The sequence below is a fragment of the Xiphias gladius genome, chromosome 9 (genome assembly GCF_016859285.1).
Source record: "Xiphias gladius isolate SHS-SW01 ecotype Sanya breed wild chromosome 9, ASM1685928v1, whole genome shotgun sequence".
NCBI lineage: Eukaryota > Metazoa > Chordata > Actinopteri > Istiophoriformes > Xiphiidae > Xiphias > Xiphias gladius.
In genome coordinates, this window is record NC_053408.1 from 7,846,527 (window position 1) to 7,865,278 (window position 18,752).

The 18,752-nt window shown below is 40.7% G+C and overlaps 1 protein-coding gene across 7 annotated transcripts in view; it reads right to left on the reverse strand.

The window, feature by feature from the left end:
• Positions 1 to 18,752, reverse strand: part of LOC120794668 (receptor-type tyrosine-protein phosphatase epsilon-like) — a 53,313-nt gene that overhangs the window by 7,256 nt on the left and 27,305 nt on the right. For 2 of the 7 annotated variants that reach the window (XM_040135912.1, XM_040135913.1), the window contains exons 3-9: positions 6,175 to 6,252; positions 5,486 to 5,582; positions 4,891 to 4,964; positions 3,827 to 3,871; positions 1,913 to 2,049; positions 961 to 1,051; positions 99 to 175 (exon numbers count right to left, since the gene is read on the reverse strand). In XM_040135912.1, the coding sequence (XP_039991846.1) occupies positions 99 to 175; positions 961 to 1,051; positions 1,913 to 2,049; positions 3,827 to 3,871; positions 4,891 to 4,964; positions 5,486 to 5,582; positions 6,175 to 6,247 (594 nt within the window). In that variant the 5' untranslated portion in view covers positions 6,248 to 6,252. Of the gene's footprint in view, positions 1 to 98; positions 176 to 960; positions 1,052 to 1,912; positions 2,050 to 3,826; positions 3,872 to 4,890; positions 4,965 to 5,158; positions 5,426 to 5,485; positions 5,583 to 6,174; positions 6,253 to 18,752 lie in introns of those variants that run through there. The other 5 variants (XM_040135914.1, XM_040135916.1, XM_040135915.1 and 2 more) reach the window with 5 other exon arrangements.

Sequence of the window (18,752 nt, forward strand, 5' to 3'; positions counted from 1 at the left end):
ATAATTGTTATTTTGGTAAGGTTAGTGTAGCCCTTTCAAAAATGAATTAACAATGATCATGGGATTGATGAAAAAACAAGACTTAAAGCATAACTCACATCAATGTAAGAGGCATTGACATAGTCTGAACAGGGATTTCCATCGAGCTGAGTCAACACCACTCTGGAATGATCATCTGTTGAAGTTGGAAAGTTTAGAGGGTTACAGTGGAAAAATTATACACAAGTCGGTCACTGCTACATGACTAACGTCTAATAATGTGCAGGTAGACTACAGAGCATTAAAGGAATAGTTTGCCATTTTGGTAAAAGTACTAGAATTACTTATTTGCTTTCTTGCTGGGAGTTAGATTAGTAGATCGATGACACTCAATCTGCTACCAGCACCTCTAAATCCCCGTAAAATAGCGAACTCATTTTTAAAATTGGGGTTCTTGTATGGATTACACAACTGAGATGTAGTCGTGTTAATTACGTAGGTTAGCGATACTGATAGGTGGATTTTGTTACCTTTGGACAGAGCCAGGCTAGCCATTTCTCGCTGTTTCCAGATTTTATATTTAAATTACAGACGTGAGAGTGGTATCCATCTCCTGATCTAACACTTGGCAAGAAAGTGAGTAAGCATATTTCCAAAAAGTTGAACTATTCCTTTAAGGGTTAAGTAGGAATAGGCTAGGTTAAAAAAAAAAAAAGTACACAATGAATTATTAATGAGACAGATAAGTAGTAGGAATGCGAACTAAAAAAAAAAAAAAAAAAAAGGGTGCCAAGGTGTTTCATTGTGAATAAATACATGAGCTATTGGGATGGTTTTACTGTATCTGAACTGTTTAAAAAAAAAAAAAAACCCAAACAAAACTCTAAGACACAATGCCATGTGCACACGTACAGGAAACCGTGCGCTCTGAGTGTGAATCAAATGAAATCTCTGTTCCCGCAGAACAGAAAGTACACTCACAGGGAAGGATGTTGGGATATCGGTTCTTCTCCTTGTTGTCGTCCTTGTTGGCCTCCTCATACGTCCCGTGGGCATTACCCCCAGGCAAGGACTGCAAAACAAAATGACAGTCTTATCATAACCCTCACATACTGAAAATACTCTTGACTGTCAACAGCTCACAACCAGTGCATTGTGGGCTTTGTTCAGCCTCCATGTAGACACTTCCTCTGCTACCTACAGTAAACAGCCCTCCATTAAAAGCAGAGAACTTCAACTTCCACTGTCTGTGGTGACAAACTGTCTGAATTAAATTTTACTTATGTTTCAAGAACCATGAGTCATACTCTATTTTGACTCAGATCCTCAATCATGGTCACAAATAGGTACAAGGGTATTTTTCATGCGTGTGGGGGTGTGTGTGTACAGAATGTGTCATTGTCAATGTGACACATAACTATAAGTAGTTTTCTTTAATAAAAGATACATGCATAAGTCATGGTTATATCTTCTGCCTTTTCCTGAACACACAGCACATTGCAGTTGTTTTGGGAAAACCCCTCAACTCCAATTTTGGACATTTTCTACAGTAGGTGTTTTTATTTGCCACAGCTGAAGGCAAAAGATACTCTGACCTGTGGTATAAGACAATTTTTTAAACTTTTCTTCACCAAAATTACTGCTAATGAATTCCACAGACGGGTTCAGTACTAATAATAATGTATTGTTTACAATAATTGTTATATTAAGTTTGAAATTTCTTGACTGTCATAGTTAAATAGAGCTTGAACAGAAGTCACTCAGACAACATTCAAGCAATCCTATAAATTGTGGAGTATGACGGGACTGTTTAACCCCAATTGACTGACGTAAACACTACTTTCAGCACTTGTAAAGAATACAGTGGACTCCGCCGTATGACCACCTGTTACTCTAACCTCCAGGAGGAGAAGACGGGGGGGGGGGTGCTTACATTGTACTCCTCCCTGAAGAGTTTGCCATCATCGGCAGAGCGGAGCCGGTACTCCTCCTCGAGGTGGTCCACTAGGATGGGGAAGAAAGTCTTAGAGGCCGAAGGGGATCTAGGCAGAAGGACCACCGTCTGTTGCTCTGTGGGGAGAACAGTCAGTGGGTTTATCATCCCTGCTGGACGTAGTTTAATGTTGTGATGGTGAATTATTTGTTGTGTTCAAGAAAATTAAACTCTGCAAATCAGCTCAGTAATTTACAACTAATGAATTAAGTTAATGTCATAGGGATGTTTTACTGTGTTAAATGACTGGTTCGGAGACACTGATTATAAAACAGGATTGGGTTTAATTATACCAGTGGATCCCAACCATTTTATCAGACGTGCCTACACAGCCCTGTCAGACGAACTCCAGCACCCCTTCATGATACCACCCATCACGTTCCAGATATGTCTATTTTAGTTTATGTCAAACTGGATAAAAGTGGATAGTGTTACGATAACTTTTTTTTATACAGCTGTCAGTGTTTAGATTGGTTCGGTCAAGTTTTTACTACTACCGCTCAGAGTGGCAGGAGCTGGATGTTTCATTATTCATTTAACTATTTCAACAATTTTATCGATTACTCTTAGCTAACTGTTGGTCAACTGTTTAAATTGTTTACGCATTACTTTCAACAATAATGTCGACTGTTTATCCATTTCCTTTAGTTAATTTGAACAGTTTACCCATTACTTTAGCTATTTCAACCATTATCCATTTAACTGCGTTATTTCAACAATTTATCCATTACTTTTAGCAAACTAAAACGAGTGGGGAAAAATGGTAGCAGTTTCCTAGTCTTATCGACCACTCAAAGCGCTTTACACTACAGGCCACACTGACCCATTCTCGCACACAATCATAAATCGCATTCACTCACACACACACACACACACACACACACTGATGGCACATACATCAGGGCAGTTTGAGGTTTGGTATCTTGCTCAAGGACACTTCGATCGATATATGGACTGGAAGAGTCAGGGATCAAACCTCCGCCCTTCCGGCTAGTGGACGACCTGCTCTACCTCTGAAGCCACAGCCCCCCCCAAAAAAAGATGGTTGAATTAGCTATTTCAATCAGTTATGCCTTTTAGCTAATTATTCCAGCTATTTATCCATTTAGCTGAGTTATTTCAACGATTTCTCCATTGTTTTTAACTACATAGGCCCTTTAAATTGCTTATTTCTTCAGCTGTCTATTCAACCATTCATCCATTACTCTTAGCAAACTAATTCAACCAGTTTTATTTTATCCATCACTTTAGGTTAATTATTTCAACCGTTTATCCATTACTTTTAGCAAACTGAAGACCCCTCTGCTCACTTGCTAATGCACGCTCAATTGCAAACCATAGTGTTTAAGTGATTCACTATATGGACATATGCAATATATGGATATATATTATTAATCAAAATATAATTTCTTCTATTTAATTTTAGTTTCCTCATCCACCCTGGGAACTGCACACCATGGGATACAAGTACCTCTGGTTGGGAATCAGTCAGCTATACAATCAGCTTATTGAACTACTGCAAGGATTTTAAAAACAGCTTATCAAAGTGATTACCAAACTGATTTCAAATCTTACGACATGTTGGTTTGTGTTTTCCAATACCTGAGTGATTGATTTAAAAAGGAGCATAAGTATTCAATGATCACCAAACATCTGCAGGTGTTAGAGAACCAAAGGACCCCAGGGGAAAAAGCTACTTACAGCACCATGTAGGCAGATTTTTCAATGAAACCCCCTTAAGCACCCGACTTAGAATTCTGTTAGCACTCACAATTTGAAAAATGTAGGTTGACAAAGTAGTGAGGGAGTGTTAGTAACATGAGGTTCCTGATACCGCCACCCTGTATACCTGACCTGGGGGTACAGTGGTGTATAACGACTCAGTACTGTATCCAAAATCTAAAACACAACACATACCAAGTCACATACAGTACACATACACATGTACAAAATCATAGAACAAAACAATACTGTCATTATAAATAGCATTTGATTCATTTTGACACCATGCAACTAGGTTTTATCAATTAGAAATGTCACTAGAACCATAAAGAGCATAAATGACTTTCAATAAAAAAAAAGTGGTAGGATATTTTGTTTTTAAAAAAATAATTTATCATTTATTTATAATTAACTGTCTTGTGGCAAGATATCTTTCATAATTTAGCAGTAAAATATACTTCCTGAACTGATTTAAAATTAAATATTAATATATACTGTAATGTTTTCCCAGTCTAGTTAATATTAAAAGTTAAATATAAAATCACTCATACGAAAATGTGTCTTGTTTACAATCATGGGGATCAGCAGCTCAACCAAATCTTGAAATGTTTGTTACAGGTACTTGTGGGTGTGCTGTTTATTTCCAGAAACATTTCCTAGTTATACTTCCTATCTCCAAGAATACAACCTGCTCTGTACATTTCATTGTAATTTCAGATAAGAAAAATACTTCCTAAAGAGGTTCCTCGAGACATGTTTCCGGTAAAGACCAACAGCTACTGACACGCTTCACGCATATCAGCTCTTAATTAAAAAATAATGCACCCCAAAGCCCGATGACAACTGCTCTAACTTTTTTTCACTAGTAATGGCGTACACTATGTTTAGAGGCAGTGTGCAAAAAGCTGAAAGAAAAAAGTGTTGATGATAACACACAGCTTTGCTCTTTGCATCAACCACAGGAAGTCTAAGACAACCACATGGTAACATTGGGACAACCTACACAGACAGTTTCAAATATAAAGCCTTGTTTTTCTATCTCCTACTGTCTGTCTTAACTGTTCTCTTTTTCTTTGCGTCATGTTTCTGTACGTCTCCCTTACGATCTCCCTATGCTTCTTCTTTTGACTGCCAGCCTGCTGCTTTCACAATCTGCCTCACTGCCTCTAATAATGTTCAACTTACAACAACGTTACCTTGTTCCTCCAGGATGCCATTTGGTATCTTCTTGTCAACTGTTGTGACAACCGGTTTTTTCTGGTTTTTTAACCTGCCAGGAAAAGATACAATAAATTGAAAAAAAAAAAACCCACAATGGCACAAAATATTTAGATTATTAGATTAGATCATTTCCTGGTAAATTAGCTTCTTTTTTTTTTAAATCCCACCCAAAGATTAACTCGCAAATGATCACAACATCTAAAATTATGTAGGTAGCCATGAGCAAAAATCTATCCATCCTACCATCTGAAGCTTGAGAAGTTATTCTTTCTCATTAGCTGATGTCTTGGAAAGACAGCACTCTAGTCCGAATGTGGCTCAGAATTGGTTCTTCACTATCTTCTGTTGCCTGTCTGCGTCCACTGTCACAGCCTGTTCTCTTCTTACTAAGCATGAAAGGGAGTCAGCTAGCAGCACTTCCTGACTGGGCTCCGCCTCGATGACTAAAGGAGGAAGTGTTTGTCACCCTGAGCTCTGCCTCCTTGTCTGGCTCACAGCCAGTCAGTGAGGGTGAGGTGGGGGGGGGGGTGAAGTGAGGCGGGTGAGTCCTTGCAGGGTGGGGATTTTTACCTGAGGATGTACCAGGATAGCAGTGCGAAGATGAGCAGGAGCAGGGACAGGACCAGCACAGTGGGGAGGATGTGGGTGCTGGGGGATGTAACGTCTTCTGAGGAAGAAGGAGAGGCAGAGCCGGGGGTCAGGGAGCAACGTTAACAAAAAAGCAGGAAGGGGGTCATATGTTTGTGTGTACAAATGCTTGGCTGCATTCGTGGCTTTGAGCCATGTGTATATTGCATGAAGTGATAGAACTAAATCAATACTTGGCAGAGCATCTTCCATGTTCTCTTCTGGCCACGGGACTGATTTAATAACTGGCTTCAGCTGTATTTTGTCTACAGAGATAAGTATCAGCCCATTTTGTCCTGTCGGTATGTCTAACAGAATGAGAGGTGCTAAGAATGGAGACTCAGCCAAGAGCAACAGCCACACAGCCAGCTATTAGATGTGTTTATAAAGACACAATAAGCCGTAAATTACTGTCCAGGGCTGCAGAAGTTCATTGTGATCCGGTAATAACAAGGCTGTAGAAAAGGCTATTATCAAGCAGATGCATGCGCAGCAGAAGATGCATAATAATCATATCTTAGGGAAAATTGATGACTGCAGTGGCTAGCAATGGGACTTCGTTGCTATCGTACACTGTTCAGTGTTATTCAGTCTCACATGTCAAGGTGCATTGCCATTGTTATTGTTCTTACCTTGTGTATGGTTGCCATTGCTGGTGGAATTGGATGTTGTTGTGGTTGCCACCAAAAACAGAAAAGGGACCATTGTGACTGCAGAAAAACAAGATGAAGACGGATATTAAATTTAGTGCCCGGCATGTCTGCAAAGTCAAGATTCATGAGAACATGGCCGCTGGATAATGTCGCCATTCAGGGAATACAAAAGCTATTGACAGATCTGAAGCATATAGCTTTTTATTCATGACTGCTGCTTTCGGGAATGTGCTCATCGGTGCAAAGTTCATGGAGTAACAATGGAACAACACACTGATATCCTTATCAATAGTTAGTCCTATCATAAAGCCCATACTGTAATGCCTGACATGTCCACATGGAGGCACAATACTCCAATCTTTGGGAAAAAAAAAAATTAAAAAAAAAAAAAGTGACCCAACATGCTCCCTCATCAAACCCATTGAGAAAAAAACTGCAAAAGATAACAACCAGGCCAGGGAAAAATAATTTTAATTTAAACTTTATTACAGATAATTAATAAAATAAAGTAGTATCAAAAGAAGAAGAGTTTCATGTGAGATTGGGCCTATGATTACATGTGTGTCCACAAACATAATTACTGCGACAATGCTCCGAAGTACCCTTATAAAGCACACGCTCACGCTTTAATCTGTTTTATCAGATTGAGGAAAGAGACCTTGAGAAAATGCCACTTAGAGCCGATAACGGCTTTTTTTCCCCTCAGCTGTTTCTGTTACAGTGCCATAGTGAGATGCGTGATTTCCAGGATATAGCCTGTGTAGGGTCTTAGCGTGCTACATGTTAGAAATCGCAGCGCACACAGTCACACACACAACCTGCATACCAACTAAAGGCCTGGTTGTCAGCTGACACTGACTTACAAGTTAGTGCTTAAGCCATGTTAAACTGGATGTAACAGATCATGGAGAGTGAAATCTAGAGTCAGGCAGCCAGAGGCTTAACACCTACACCCTCGTGCTCTGCTCTTTGCCCCCCCTTATTCTTCGATAACATCACCCCAACTATCATTCACATGCAGAGACATAAAGAAGTCACACGCACATGCCTCCAACACCCACTCTACCAGAGCCCCTACACACAGCGACATCCAGGAGTCTGAGCTGAATGACTCTGATCATCCCCTCATTTTCTCCTTGTAGAAGAATGCATAAGAGGCAAGGTGAAGGAGTATCACTCAGGTGTACACTCTTATGTTTAGGCATTCAGAATGGGTCTCACATCACTCTGATCTAAGTATCTGTACTCTTTTTCAAGCTACTGGCAAGATTTGAAAACCGATATGCCTAAGAGATGTTTGCAGTTTTAAAGGTTTCTTTTTTTTTTTTTTTTTTTAATTTTCAACAAAGCACTCTAAAAGTTAGAATCTCAGCAAAACATACCTACACAGAGATGCTCCCACCCCAAAATGAAGCAGAGCAGAGTGTGCTTTGTCTCCCCAAGGCTGCAGGTGTGTGTGTGTGTGTGTGTGTGTGTGTGTGTGTGTGTGTGTGTGTGTGTGTGTGTGTGTGTGTGTGTGGATGAGGGGGGGGTGCTTTGCAGCTGCAGTGAAAAGAAAGCCTAGGCCAAGTGCATAGTCAATGAAGACACTGTGTGTTGAAGCCTCCACGCTGTGCCGCAGTGTCCTGTAATGTGTCCAGGCAGGACACCGGAGGAATGTGGAGGCAGCAGAGGAGAGGCACTGACTGCAGCAGGGAGAGAGGGAGCAGACGCTCCAGGTCAATAATATTTCCTGGAGCGATTAATAAACCCTGACATGTCAAGCCAGCGCTCCATGGGGAAGACTGATGAGAGAATTCTAATGAGAGAGGAGAGGAGAGAGGGGAGAGTGCTCCCCCCTTTCTCCAGCTCTCCTCCTCTTTATTCCCCCTCTTTAAGGCTCTCTCTGCAAATGTCACAAGCTCTGGTGAGGGGGAGGATATTGAGCTGAGTTAGTACAGTGTGTGTGAACCCTTGGAGTAGGACTGTGTGTACAAGACTTAAGGTTTTTTTTTCTGATGTACACTCATGGTGCCATTCGGGACTTTATACAAGCTGCATTGAATTTTATGTTTGCTTTGTTTGTTTGTCTGTTCAACGACGCAACAGGGACACCCGGCAGAGCCCTGCGGCTGTACCTTGTGGTGAAGTGCTGCTGCTTCTTTTAAGCGTCCCCCAGTTACCGGCTCCCGCTTCCCTCTCCATCACCACTGGAGATGTCAGCCTGCCATGATTTAGCCTCCAACCCCTGCTGCTCAACTGCTCCTGGAGGACTGCAGCCTGCTCATCCACTACTCTCCAGCTCTTCCCATCTTGACACTGCTGCAGCCTCCAGCCTTGACGTTTTCAGCATCTTGGAGGAGATCACCAACTTCCTTTCCTCTGTATTTGCGGGTGGAATGTCCCTCACATAACTATATATAACACTGCTTCCTATTCCTCTGGGTATCTAATGTCTTTTCTTCATTTTTCCTCACTCAGCATAAACTAGCCTAGACCACAAGTCTCAAATTAGACTATTAGTGATAGTCATTGTTTAGCTAGGGTCACACTCTGGGCAAACAGCTATCATCACATTGTGTTTGCTCTCATCTGTGTATTGTCCCTTATCCATTTAGCACTCCGCTGCTAGTCACCAACCATCAGCCATAATGAAAATAGGTCATGGGAGATGTCAGCTCAGGGGAAGTTCCAAGTGTCCTTATTTTCTTATAGGAGACAGTTGCAAGAAGCCTCGGGGGAGGTTATTGTCCTGGCCAGCCAGCTATTTCAGTGGAGTGTGTGTCCCGAGTCACCCAGGCATAGAGTTGGTCGCCTCATGGTGGGACAGTGTCCCGGACCACAGAACGGAACTGAGCTCCAACACCACTCAATACGATTAAGGTAGGGAATGAGAATCATTCTCAACTTGAAGCACTGCAGACTGAGTGTACACTACATCAGGATATAATTGGATATTTTCCAAGTCAGTCTTAATGCAATACTCACATGCCCATATGTACATTGAATCAGTAATTGGTCAGTGTTAGCATTCCTTCACTCTGTATTGGCTGTGAACCAATCCCTTCTTGATGAGATTCCAATGTAAGAGCCAAATCTACAGTGTTTTTAGTCCCAAATTCCCTTATTGTGTTTCCTCGCTGAGCTGCAGTAGAGAGACACTAACAAAAACGGGAAACTTTTAACCAAAAAGGCTGTGCCTTTGGATGATATGGACTGGATTTGTTTAACTCTGACTGCTGCAGCCTCATTTTTAGCCTCGTCAGCATTTTTGCACTTTACGAGGACTGTGGATTTTGTCCCTGATCTTTTACATTGGATTTTCATTAGGAAAGGTTCTCTTCACAGCCATATTGACAGGAGGAAATTATTACAGCAACCAAAAAAGATTTTTAATCGTCCTTATTAGATACCTGATAGTGAAGAGATAGCATGAAATGAGGGAAAAGAGGGTGAGGGAATGAAGCAACGAGGGTCCCTGGCTGGACGTTAGCCGGGGACGTTGCATCCCAGAGTTGGCAGCGCCAGCCCAACAGAAACTAATTCAATGTTTATATGAGCGTGTGATTATTGTTTTCAAATGGAAAAAAATCTGACTCTATCATAGACTGTACCTGAGAGCAAATAATCTGGCACTGATTAAAATCCTGCCCCACCGAACAAGCAGACCCACAGAATTTGAATGACAACTCACATTAGCTTTCCTGCTAATGTCTGCGAACAATGTCCAATGTGTGTAGGATTTGAACTGCCATCTCGTGTGACACTGCACCAAAAAGCAATGGGAACCAAGGACACAGATTGAATGGGCTGAAAGCAAAAAATAGACTACAGCAATTTTCTCCAAGATTGTTTAAAAGTTCTACACATAGTAACTTAAGCTTTAAACATCAGTGTGATGATTTAATATGTTTTACATACATCTATAATAATATTGAGACCGATTTCATCCATATCCCCCTGTTTCTGCCCACAATTTATACTGTATATGACAACACGTAAGCCACTGTTATGTGTTCACAGACACCTTCAGCACCTGGTATGCACTGTGTGACTCAGAGACCTCTATCCACTGATTACAGCCTGCCACCTCTGAATACCAGCATACCTCGCAGCACACAAACAAAAATGTGGGCACGGACATGCACGGATATGATCATTTCACATTACACAGCAAGGCAAGGGAGAATACAAGCAGGCCACTACGAGGTCTCTCTTTGCTTCCTTATCCTCGTTCCAAACATGCAAAGAAAAGTGTGGGAATTCTGACTCATGACGCATTGTGTTGCTTATGTTCCCATGTTCCTGATAAATGCTTTTCTCTGATAGGGGTTTGTTTCGGAGGATGAGCTATCCCTCTCTTTGGACCTGTGTTTTCCTTGCTGTGTGCTTCCCTGCTCTGTCATTTTTTCAGTCTGGGTTTAAAAAAAAACAAAACCAAACCCTGACGTGACATAATCACACCCCTGCAGTTCTCCACCATTGTCTTACTAATTAGCCGCAGACACCCAACGATCGGAGAGGACAGGCTTGTAACAATTACAAGATAAGACAGAGAGATTTGCTGTCTTTGCCTCTGACAGGAAACGCGGTGTTCCCTGGCATCGTGTCTTCCCATAGACAGAGCACTGTCAGTTCCAATGAACACGGTTTCCCTGGGCACAGAGTCTCTCTGTCTCTTCAAATACATCAGCTGGGGAATTTGGAAAATGGGTAGTGGGTGTAGGGGCGATGTGACAGGGCGAGCGGGCAGTAGGTACATTATGTCCTCTGAGTAAAAAGCTGCCAGACTGTTTACCCTTTAGGCCGCAAGGTTTTTTTTTAGTTTTTTTTTTATAGCTGAAACCTGCAAGATGGCTTTTTAGAAGAAAAACAACCAGTTACCTAAAGCCTTCTGTGCATTTTCTCACCGCTGTGTTCGAAGCAACTTTTTTGTTCCTGCCTAATAATGATCAACCTAATTACGTGTTTATAATACATAATCAGATACAGATTTCATTGAATGCTATGTTTTTTTTAATTAAAGTAATAAATCAATATTTTAGGAAATATGTTTATGACTTTCTTGCCACGAATTAGATGAAAAGATCAATATCACTCATGCCTTTCATTTAAATTAGGCTTCAGCTAGGAGACAGTTAGCTTAGCATAAAGACTGGAAACAAGGCAAAACAGCTAGCCTGAATCTTTTCAAATATTTAAAAACAAACAAACAAAAAAACCTGCCTACCAACACCTCCAAAGCTCACTAATTAACACTTTATATCTTGTTTCATATCTTTTTTTAAATCCATATCCAAGTCATGGCTAACCATTTCCCCCTTCTTCCAATCTTTATGCTAAGCTATTCTAATCGCCTCCTGGTGTGTTGCTTCACATTTAACAGACAGATGTGAGATTGGTATCAATCTTCTCATCAAACTCTCCACAAGAAAGTTGATAAGCACCTTTCCCACCATCCTTTAAACATCTGAATTCCCACTAAATGTGCAGAGGAGAATTTAATACAATAAATATGGCCAGACAGATAAAGTGGCTGTTCGATACTATCTTATGACAGATATATCAGAAATGCCAGCTGATAACAAGAAATTGCAGTGCAGAAATGCCAAAGATACCGTATGTTTGCATTCATTCAGAAACAATGTTCTCATTACAGTTTTCTATCAGAGAGCACTGACAAGTTGATTTTTTTATTTTTCAGTGGTGAAATGTCCCAATCACTATATGTCTTGGTCACAGTTCTTTAATAACCAAATTTAAGGGATCCTTATCAAAAATGTTTGTTCATGTTATGTCATGTTACATTATGGGATTCCCACTTATCAGTCTTAGTCTCAGCCTTAAATACTGTAAGATACGAAAAAAGACTTTAAAAGTTTTGAAATTAAAATTTTACATCATATTGACGTCTGTTGTGTTTCTTGCGATTATGTTGACAAAGTAAACGCAAATTTTCATATAAAGATTCGTGTTGCAAACACCACCGAATAACAGGAACAATGAATACATCGTTAATGATCAAAGTGTAACATAAACGGCCAATTTAACTTGTTACTATCAGAGAGCCGATCTGTGTGATACTGAATCTTATGGTGGGCGGATGCTATATTTGTTGTTTGTTTCATAACTACATTAACCAGTGTAAACTTTTAGTTGTAAAGTTTGGTTAACATGATGTAAAGGTGTACAAAAAAGAAGAAGGTGTGGGAGGTAGAGGGTGATGTAGGTTGCAGTTGTGCTGTTTTTGTTTTTTTATCTCTCTTGCACTGTACTTGAGGGTTATTTATATTTTCTGTGGTTGGTCATGTCCTGTTTTACGTTTTGATCATTATTTTTTAAATCCATTTTCTTTACTGAAATGCATTACGAAGTCACTGAACCACTCTTTTTTTTTTTTTTTTTTTTAAATGTGTTTTGGTATCTAATGTAAAGGATGTCATAAAGCTCTAAAAGAAAAAAATAAATAAATTGCAGGGCAAAGTTTCAAATCAGTCAGTTTTGACCAGAACACAGCAGGAAGTTTAACAAGTTCAAGTTCATGCTTTCTATCTGAGTAGGTCGTCCTCGTATCACCGCGTCTCCGTGTCTCTTCTCTCTGCCTTTGGGGAGCTGCAGTGTGTAAACCTGGGATGGGTTATCTATTTAAAGGGCAGCTCACTACATTCACAGTCTTGACTGAGGAAATGAAACTGGGGTGACCATCTGCTCACACAGATGTGCGACCGCTTCCCTTGCGATGTAACTTAGTTGGACAAGGTGTTCAGTGTTGCTCTTTCTAAACTTACCTACATTATCTTATCTACATTCAGACTCTATCACAGTGTAGTCCGTGCATTTATTTTTAATATTTAAAATGAAACTGCAGAAGCCAGTTTTCTCTACTTGTGAAACATTTTTCCATTATGATTTGAATTCATTCAAATTCAAGACTGGAGAAACAAAGAAAGAAAGAAAGAGAAAAAAGAAAAAACCCAGGATACTGACACATACTGAAAACCTAAAATCAATCCAAGCTTTTGTCTCCGTTTACAGCTCCTGAAAAAAATTGTAGGGCGAAGACTGTTCGGGCAACATGCTAAAAACACATGGACACTAAAAAACACTAGCTGTAAGAGTTTTAGCAAGTTAATTGTTCATGTTGATGTCATTTATAACAATATGGAAATGTACACAATACTTCTAGGTATATGCTCAACAACTGGATTAAGTTAAATTTATAATTATAACTAGGACTGGGCTTTCTTTGTGCGCCAAAATGCGCCAAAATTTATATATATACATATATATCAGGTGATACTGCTGTTTAGTATGTATGTGTAAGTCAGTTTAGGCACTAGATTATTGATAATTAAAATAATTAGTTTAATACACTGTCTGTGACTTAACTATCAGTGGTGGTGCATTTGCAGTCTATTGACGTCTGTAGTTCTTTCTTTCTGGTGTGAGAAATCCCTGATATCTCTGACTGGGAGTTCAGAGGCTGAAGTGAGTGGCTATTCATAATCACAGTTTAATCAGTATGACATGAATGGAATTAGGCTGCTTTCCTTTAGCAGAGGTTGGCTGAGTAAAAAACAAAAAACAAAAACTGTCTTACTGACAAATGTAACTAACTTGCCCACCACTGCCAAGGACCGCCTCTACTATAACTACAAACTGCCACTTTACTGGTTTAAGTAATTTCAGCACAGAGCGCCTACAGTAAATCTGTCAAGTTCATACTGAATCGCTGTAACAGTCTGAACTTGGAATTTCAAAATCTTTCCATGGGAACTTTATACTCTTAATTAGAGATTAATAAAGGGTGCTATAATATTATTATTAATAATAATAATAACAATAATAACATTATAATTATTATTATTATTATTATTATTATCATCATCATCATCATCATCATCATCATCATCATCATCATCAGGAGTGTGTCACACTCTGCAGTATCTCGCACTAGCACTATGTATAGCACCATTTTACAGTAAAAACTCTACCTCTGCAGCACTACTTTCTCGCCAATCTGGGTTCCTCCCCTCCTGCGCTCCTAGCATTGTCATTAATCAATTCCTGCCTCCTTCCCAGGGCGCATGGACGCTGTGGCAGTGTGACCTTGGAGACCCACTGGATCTGCTCTGCAACGTCAGCCCTCCACCTCATCTCCCACCGGGGTCTCAGCTGAGTGTGTGAGAAAAGGCATTTGTGCTTGCGTACTGTATGCTGGGGTTTCCCTTTGCATGCAGTACAGAAACATTTACCGAATAAAAGAATGAAGAGAAAAACCATGTTACACTGCCAGGGAAAAAAAAAAAAAAAAAACTAGCGTTGGTTGCCAGGTTTCGGCCATAACATCCTGTTGACTGAGATATGGCAGCCACTGTGTCTGACCCTGAAAGCCCTTCCATTAGTAGTACTCCTCACTGGAAATAAGAGCATTTAGCTGCTGCATATTAGTTAAAAATAACACAGTACTAGAGGAGAAGCGATTATTGATAATCCTCTTAAAAACAACATTCCCGCCATAACTGTAACATCTGAGAGCAGCTCTCATTCAGCGCATAACTTAATGTCTTCAGCGTTTACAGCATTTAGAAGCTACCGTCACATTCTAGTGAGGCATGGAAACCGAGAGTGTAATTGGTAGTAAATATTTACTCCAGTCTGGCCTGCACTAGCAAACACCACATCTGATCCTGCACTTGCTCGGCTTGTTTAAGTGTCATTAAGTCTGTGTGTTTGCACGATTGTGGTTGTGTGAGTGTCTCACACGCACGCATGCATATGCGTACGCACGCAGGCACACACACACACACACAGTCCCAGTTAATATTTTTCCAAGGAGCCAGTAGGTCTTTTAATCACTTCTGATCCACAGATTTACACGCCTGCACAAACACACCACATGCATACGTTTCTGCACCAAATCTGCTGACAGTTGGCATGCAAAGCTACACTGCCTGGCAGCTTGGCATGAAATACGCACAAGGGGGACAAACGCATACCCACAAATCCACAAACCCATAGCAGGGATCCATGGGAATTACATGTGCCAGGGCTTGTTTGAGGACCACCATGCCAGAAATCATTCTGCTAGCGGTCCATCATCCACCACATGTGTGTGTGTGTGTGTCGGGAGACAATCTCCCAGTGAGATGCTCATCATGTCCTCCCTACCCCTTACACCTCCCAACCTGACAGCGCTGAACACAGAGGCATCCATCTTTCTCCCACCCTGACACCTCTGGGATTTACCTCGTCCCCTCTTTCAAGTATTCAGAGGCAGAGCAATTATGGCCTGGAATCAGAGCCATCGATGGCCATCGTAATGAGCAGCAGCTGGGTTGAAAATGACAAAACCGGTGTTGTGACACTTCTCATCATCACCCAGCACTCTGTGATTACCAGCACTCTGCAATGAACAGGTACAAGTGTGAGAAAGAGAGAGAGAAAGAAGAAGAAGAAGAATAAAAGGTTTTTTGTATAAAACTGGGTAGGGCCATTAAGAAGAGTATAACATATAGTGGTAAACTAATGAGTTCTTAGACTCATAGATAGATGATTAGATGTATATGAGCGTCTGTAGGATCATTTTTGGAGGTCTTAAGTATACGTTTGATCTGCATTCTTAACATTGTAGGACAACTTGGGTATTGTCAACTTTGGCGTTTTCTCTTGTTTCTGTCAGTTACGACCATTGGAAAACAGGGACTCCAGCAAAAATGATCAGGGCGAGGTGAGCCTTCTACAGGTTTGCAAAAACAACCTTTTTTTTTTTTTTTTTTTTTAAAAACAGAAAAAATCTCAAACACTTGTTTCGAGTCTAACAAAAGACACAAACAGGCAAAAGAAGCAGACCCCTGGAAATCCTGTAGCTGTCATAGCGAAATGTAGTAATACTACTACACTACTACATTGCTAAAAGCCACCAACTTCTAAAGCTCAATGGTTAACACGTTATATCTTGTTTGTTTGATCATTAAAAAAAAAAAACGGAAACATTGAAACCAAAAGTTATTGTTTCCTTATGGGGAGATATGTTCTAGATCTAGTTCATGGCAGGGTGCAGTGGCTTTATGAGACAACACACAGTCAATCGCTAGCTACGTCCCCCTAATTCCAGTCTTTATGCTAGGCTAAGCTAATCACCTACTGGCTCTAGCTTTGTTAATCTCACAGACACAAGAGTGGTATCAATCTTCTCATCGAACTCTTGGCAAGAAATAAGCAAATAAGTTTACTTCCCACAACGGCAAACTATTCCCTGCCATGATCAGTGCTAAATAAGTCAGAACTGTTATTATCACCAATACTCATAATTGACAAAAATATGAAAATGAGACCAAGATTGACAAAAAGCAAATTTCACTTTAAACCTTTCAGTTTTTTAAAATCAAGACTCTTTATAACTTTCAACATATCCACTCTATAGATATGAGTGTGGACTGTGTGGTTACTTTTTAGTCAATGCAGAAACAGTGTTAGCCATTCAGGAACCACATCCTTTCTGACTATGAGCCTCTGGAATTGCCTAAATTCAGCCTACACATGAGAACAAATCCTGAAACAATAAATAAAATGATGACTGGTGGTCATATTATGTGTAAATCACCTCTTCAACTGACCTTAAATTGTTCAGAGGTTCCTTTTTAGTAAGACGTATGGGTCAATAAAAAGGACTAAACAGATTAAAATGTAGTTCTATGTAGAATCCTAACAGCTGACTCAGATGCTGTCTGGAAGCCTGATTTCAGAGAGCACTACAACCAACCAGCCAGTCTCTCCTGAGAATGTATGGCTCATTTTTATGTCATTCAAGCAGAGAAATAGCTGGCAATTGAGAAATCCTGTGGGACGAAGAAAAACCACTTCACTCAAATGAATGAAAATAAATCACATTGTCTGTGCCTGTAATGATGACAATCCACAAAGTTTTTCTACTGGCATTGGATTTGTTTAACATCAGTGCTGACGCAAAAACAGGGGCTACACAGACCTGGCTCTCGTAGAAAACCAGCCCCCACTGAAAGAGGGGGACAGAAAGGGGGTGTCTTGTATAGAACCCTTATTTTCAGACATAGAGAGAGACAAATATAACCACACTCCTTTGGGATCTGCACCGGACAGACAAGATCTATCCCCCAAATATCCTTTCATTCCCTGAGAGAAGGATGGGGAGGAGGGCAGCGGTGGAGAAACAAGTGATAAGCACCGCTGCGGGAGAACAAAAAGCCACTTGACTCTGAGGGAGGAAAAGAGAAAAGGAGAGGAGAGGAGAGGAGAGGAGAGAAGGGAGCAGGCGGGATGAGTGAGCAGCCCACGCTGCAAGGATGAGGAGCCTGCCTCTGCTGCTATGCAGAGATAGCGCAGACCTGTCTGCTCGGCGCAGACACAGACTATAAAACCCTCCTGTGAGTCTTTTAAAAAGGGGATATGAGGACTGTGTCTTCTGGCTGTTGAAATGTACCCAGACTGTCTCCATGGGAAGCAAGACTTTACTGTCGCACAGCTCCAGTTGCCATAGCAAAACCACGCTATCACAATTAATTTTCCAGAAAAACAGCACCTTCATGCTCCCTTATCACACACCCGGCAACAATAGGTTCAACAAACAAGTACAAAAACAAAAACAACTGGTATTTTCATGGCATAGTCCAGATCCGCAGAGGAGGTGCAGTGATTGCCGATTTAAACAGCAGCCTGCCTTCTCTGAGAAACTGAAAGTGGAAGCACAGTAATTATGTTACCCAAACCCAGACCGAACACATTTTTACAACCCTTTCGTAGGATCGCACCCCTTGCAGAGCACATTATGAGCAGCACTTTGTTGATTAAGATTGTGTAACCTTGTTGTTTTGCTCTCTGCCTCTATAGGAATGAGTCATTCAGCGGGGCCTTGGGCACCATAGCGAGTCTCATTGTCCTCCCTACTGAGCAGGCTTACAAGAATGGGAAAGGACACATACACACAAACCATACGGAGAGCAAATGACTAGCTTAATTTGAAGGCCTCTTGGAGAACTCGCTGCCCTCTTGGAAAAAGGAGGCGCAACATCCAGTCTTCACACACTGCTGCCAAACAGAGGCAAAGGCGTGGAAGCATGACAAGGCATCAGAAATCATGGTCATACACACCAGGCAGAGGGCGGGAGGAGGAGGAGAAGGTGATGACATATTGGGTATCACTAAATCTTAACAACAGAAAATGTGTTTGACCTCAGAGCTAACACAAGGGTCAAAATCTCAGCTCTGCTACCACCTATACCTATGAGACGAGAAAGAAAACTAACTTGTAAAGCTAAATTGATATTTGACTGTTCTTCCCCAAGGACTTGACAGATAAAGGCTCACTGAAAAACGTTTTCAGTGTTTAAAAGTCATTTTCATACCTTACATAATCAGATTTTTTTCAGTTTAGTGAACCAAATCCTGCCAGCACTCCAATGCAAGTGAAAACAAAATCCTGCAAATGCTTTTTGACCCAGGTCTGCTTTTCTGTGGGTAACAGAAATTTGAAGGTTGAAGAACTACAGGGGACCGTAGCACTATGTAAAGTATAAATACAATGAGTGAAGAAGAAAACA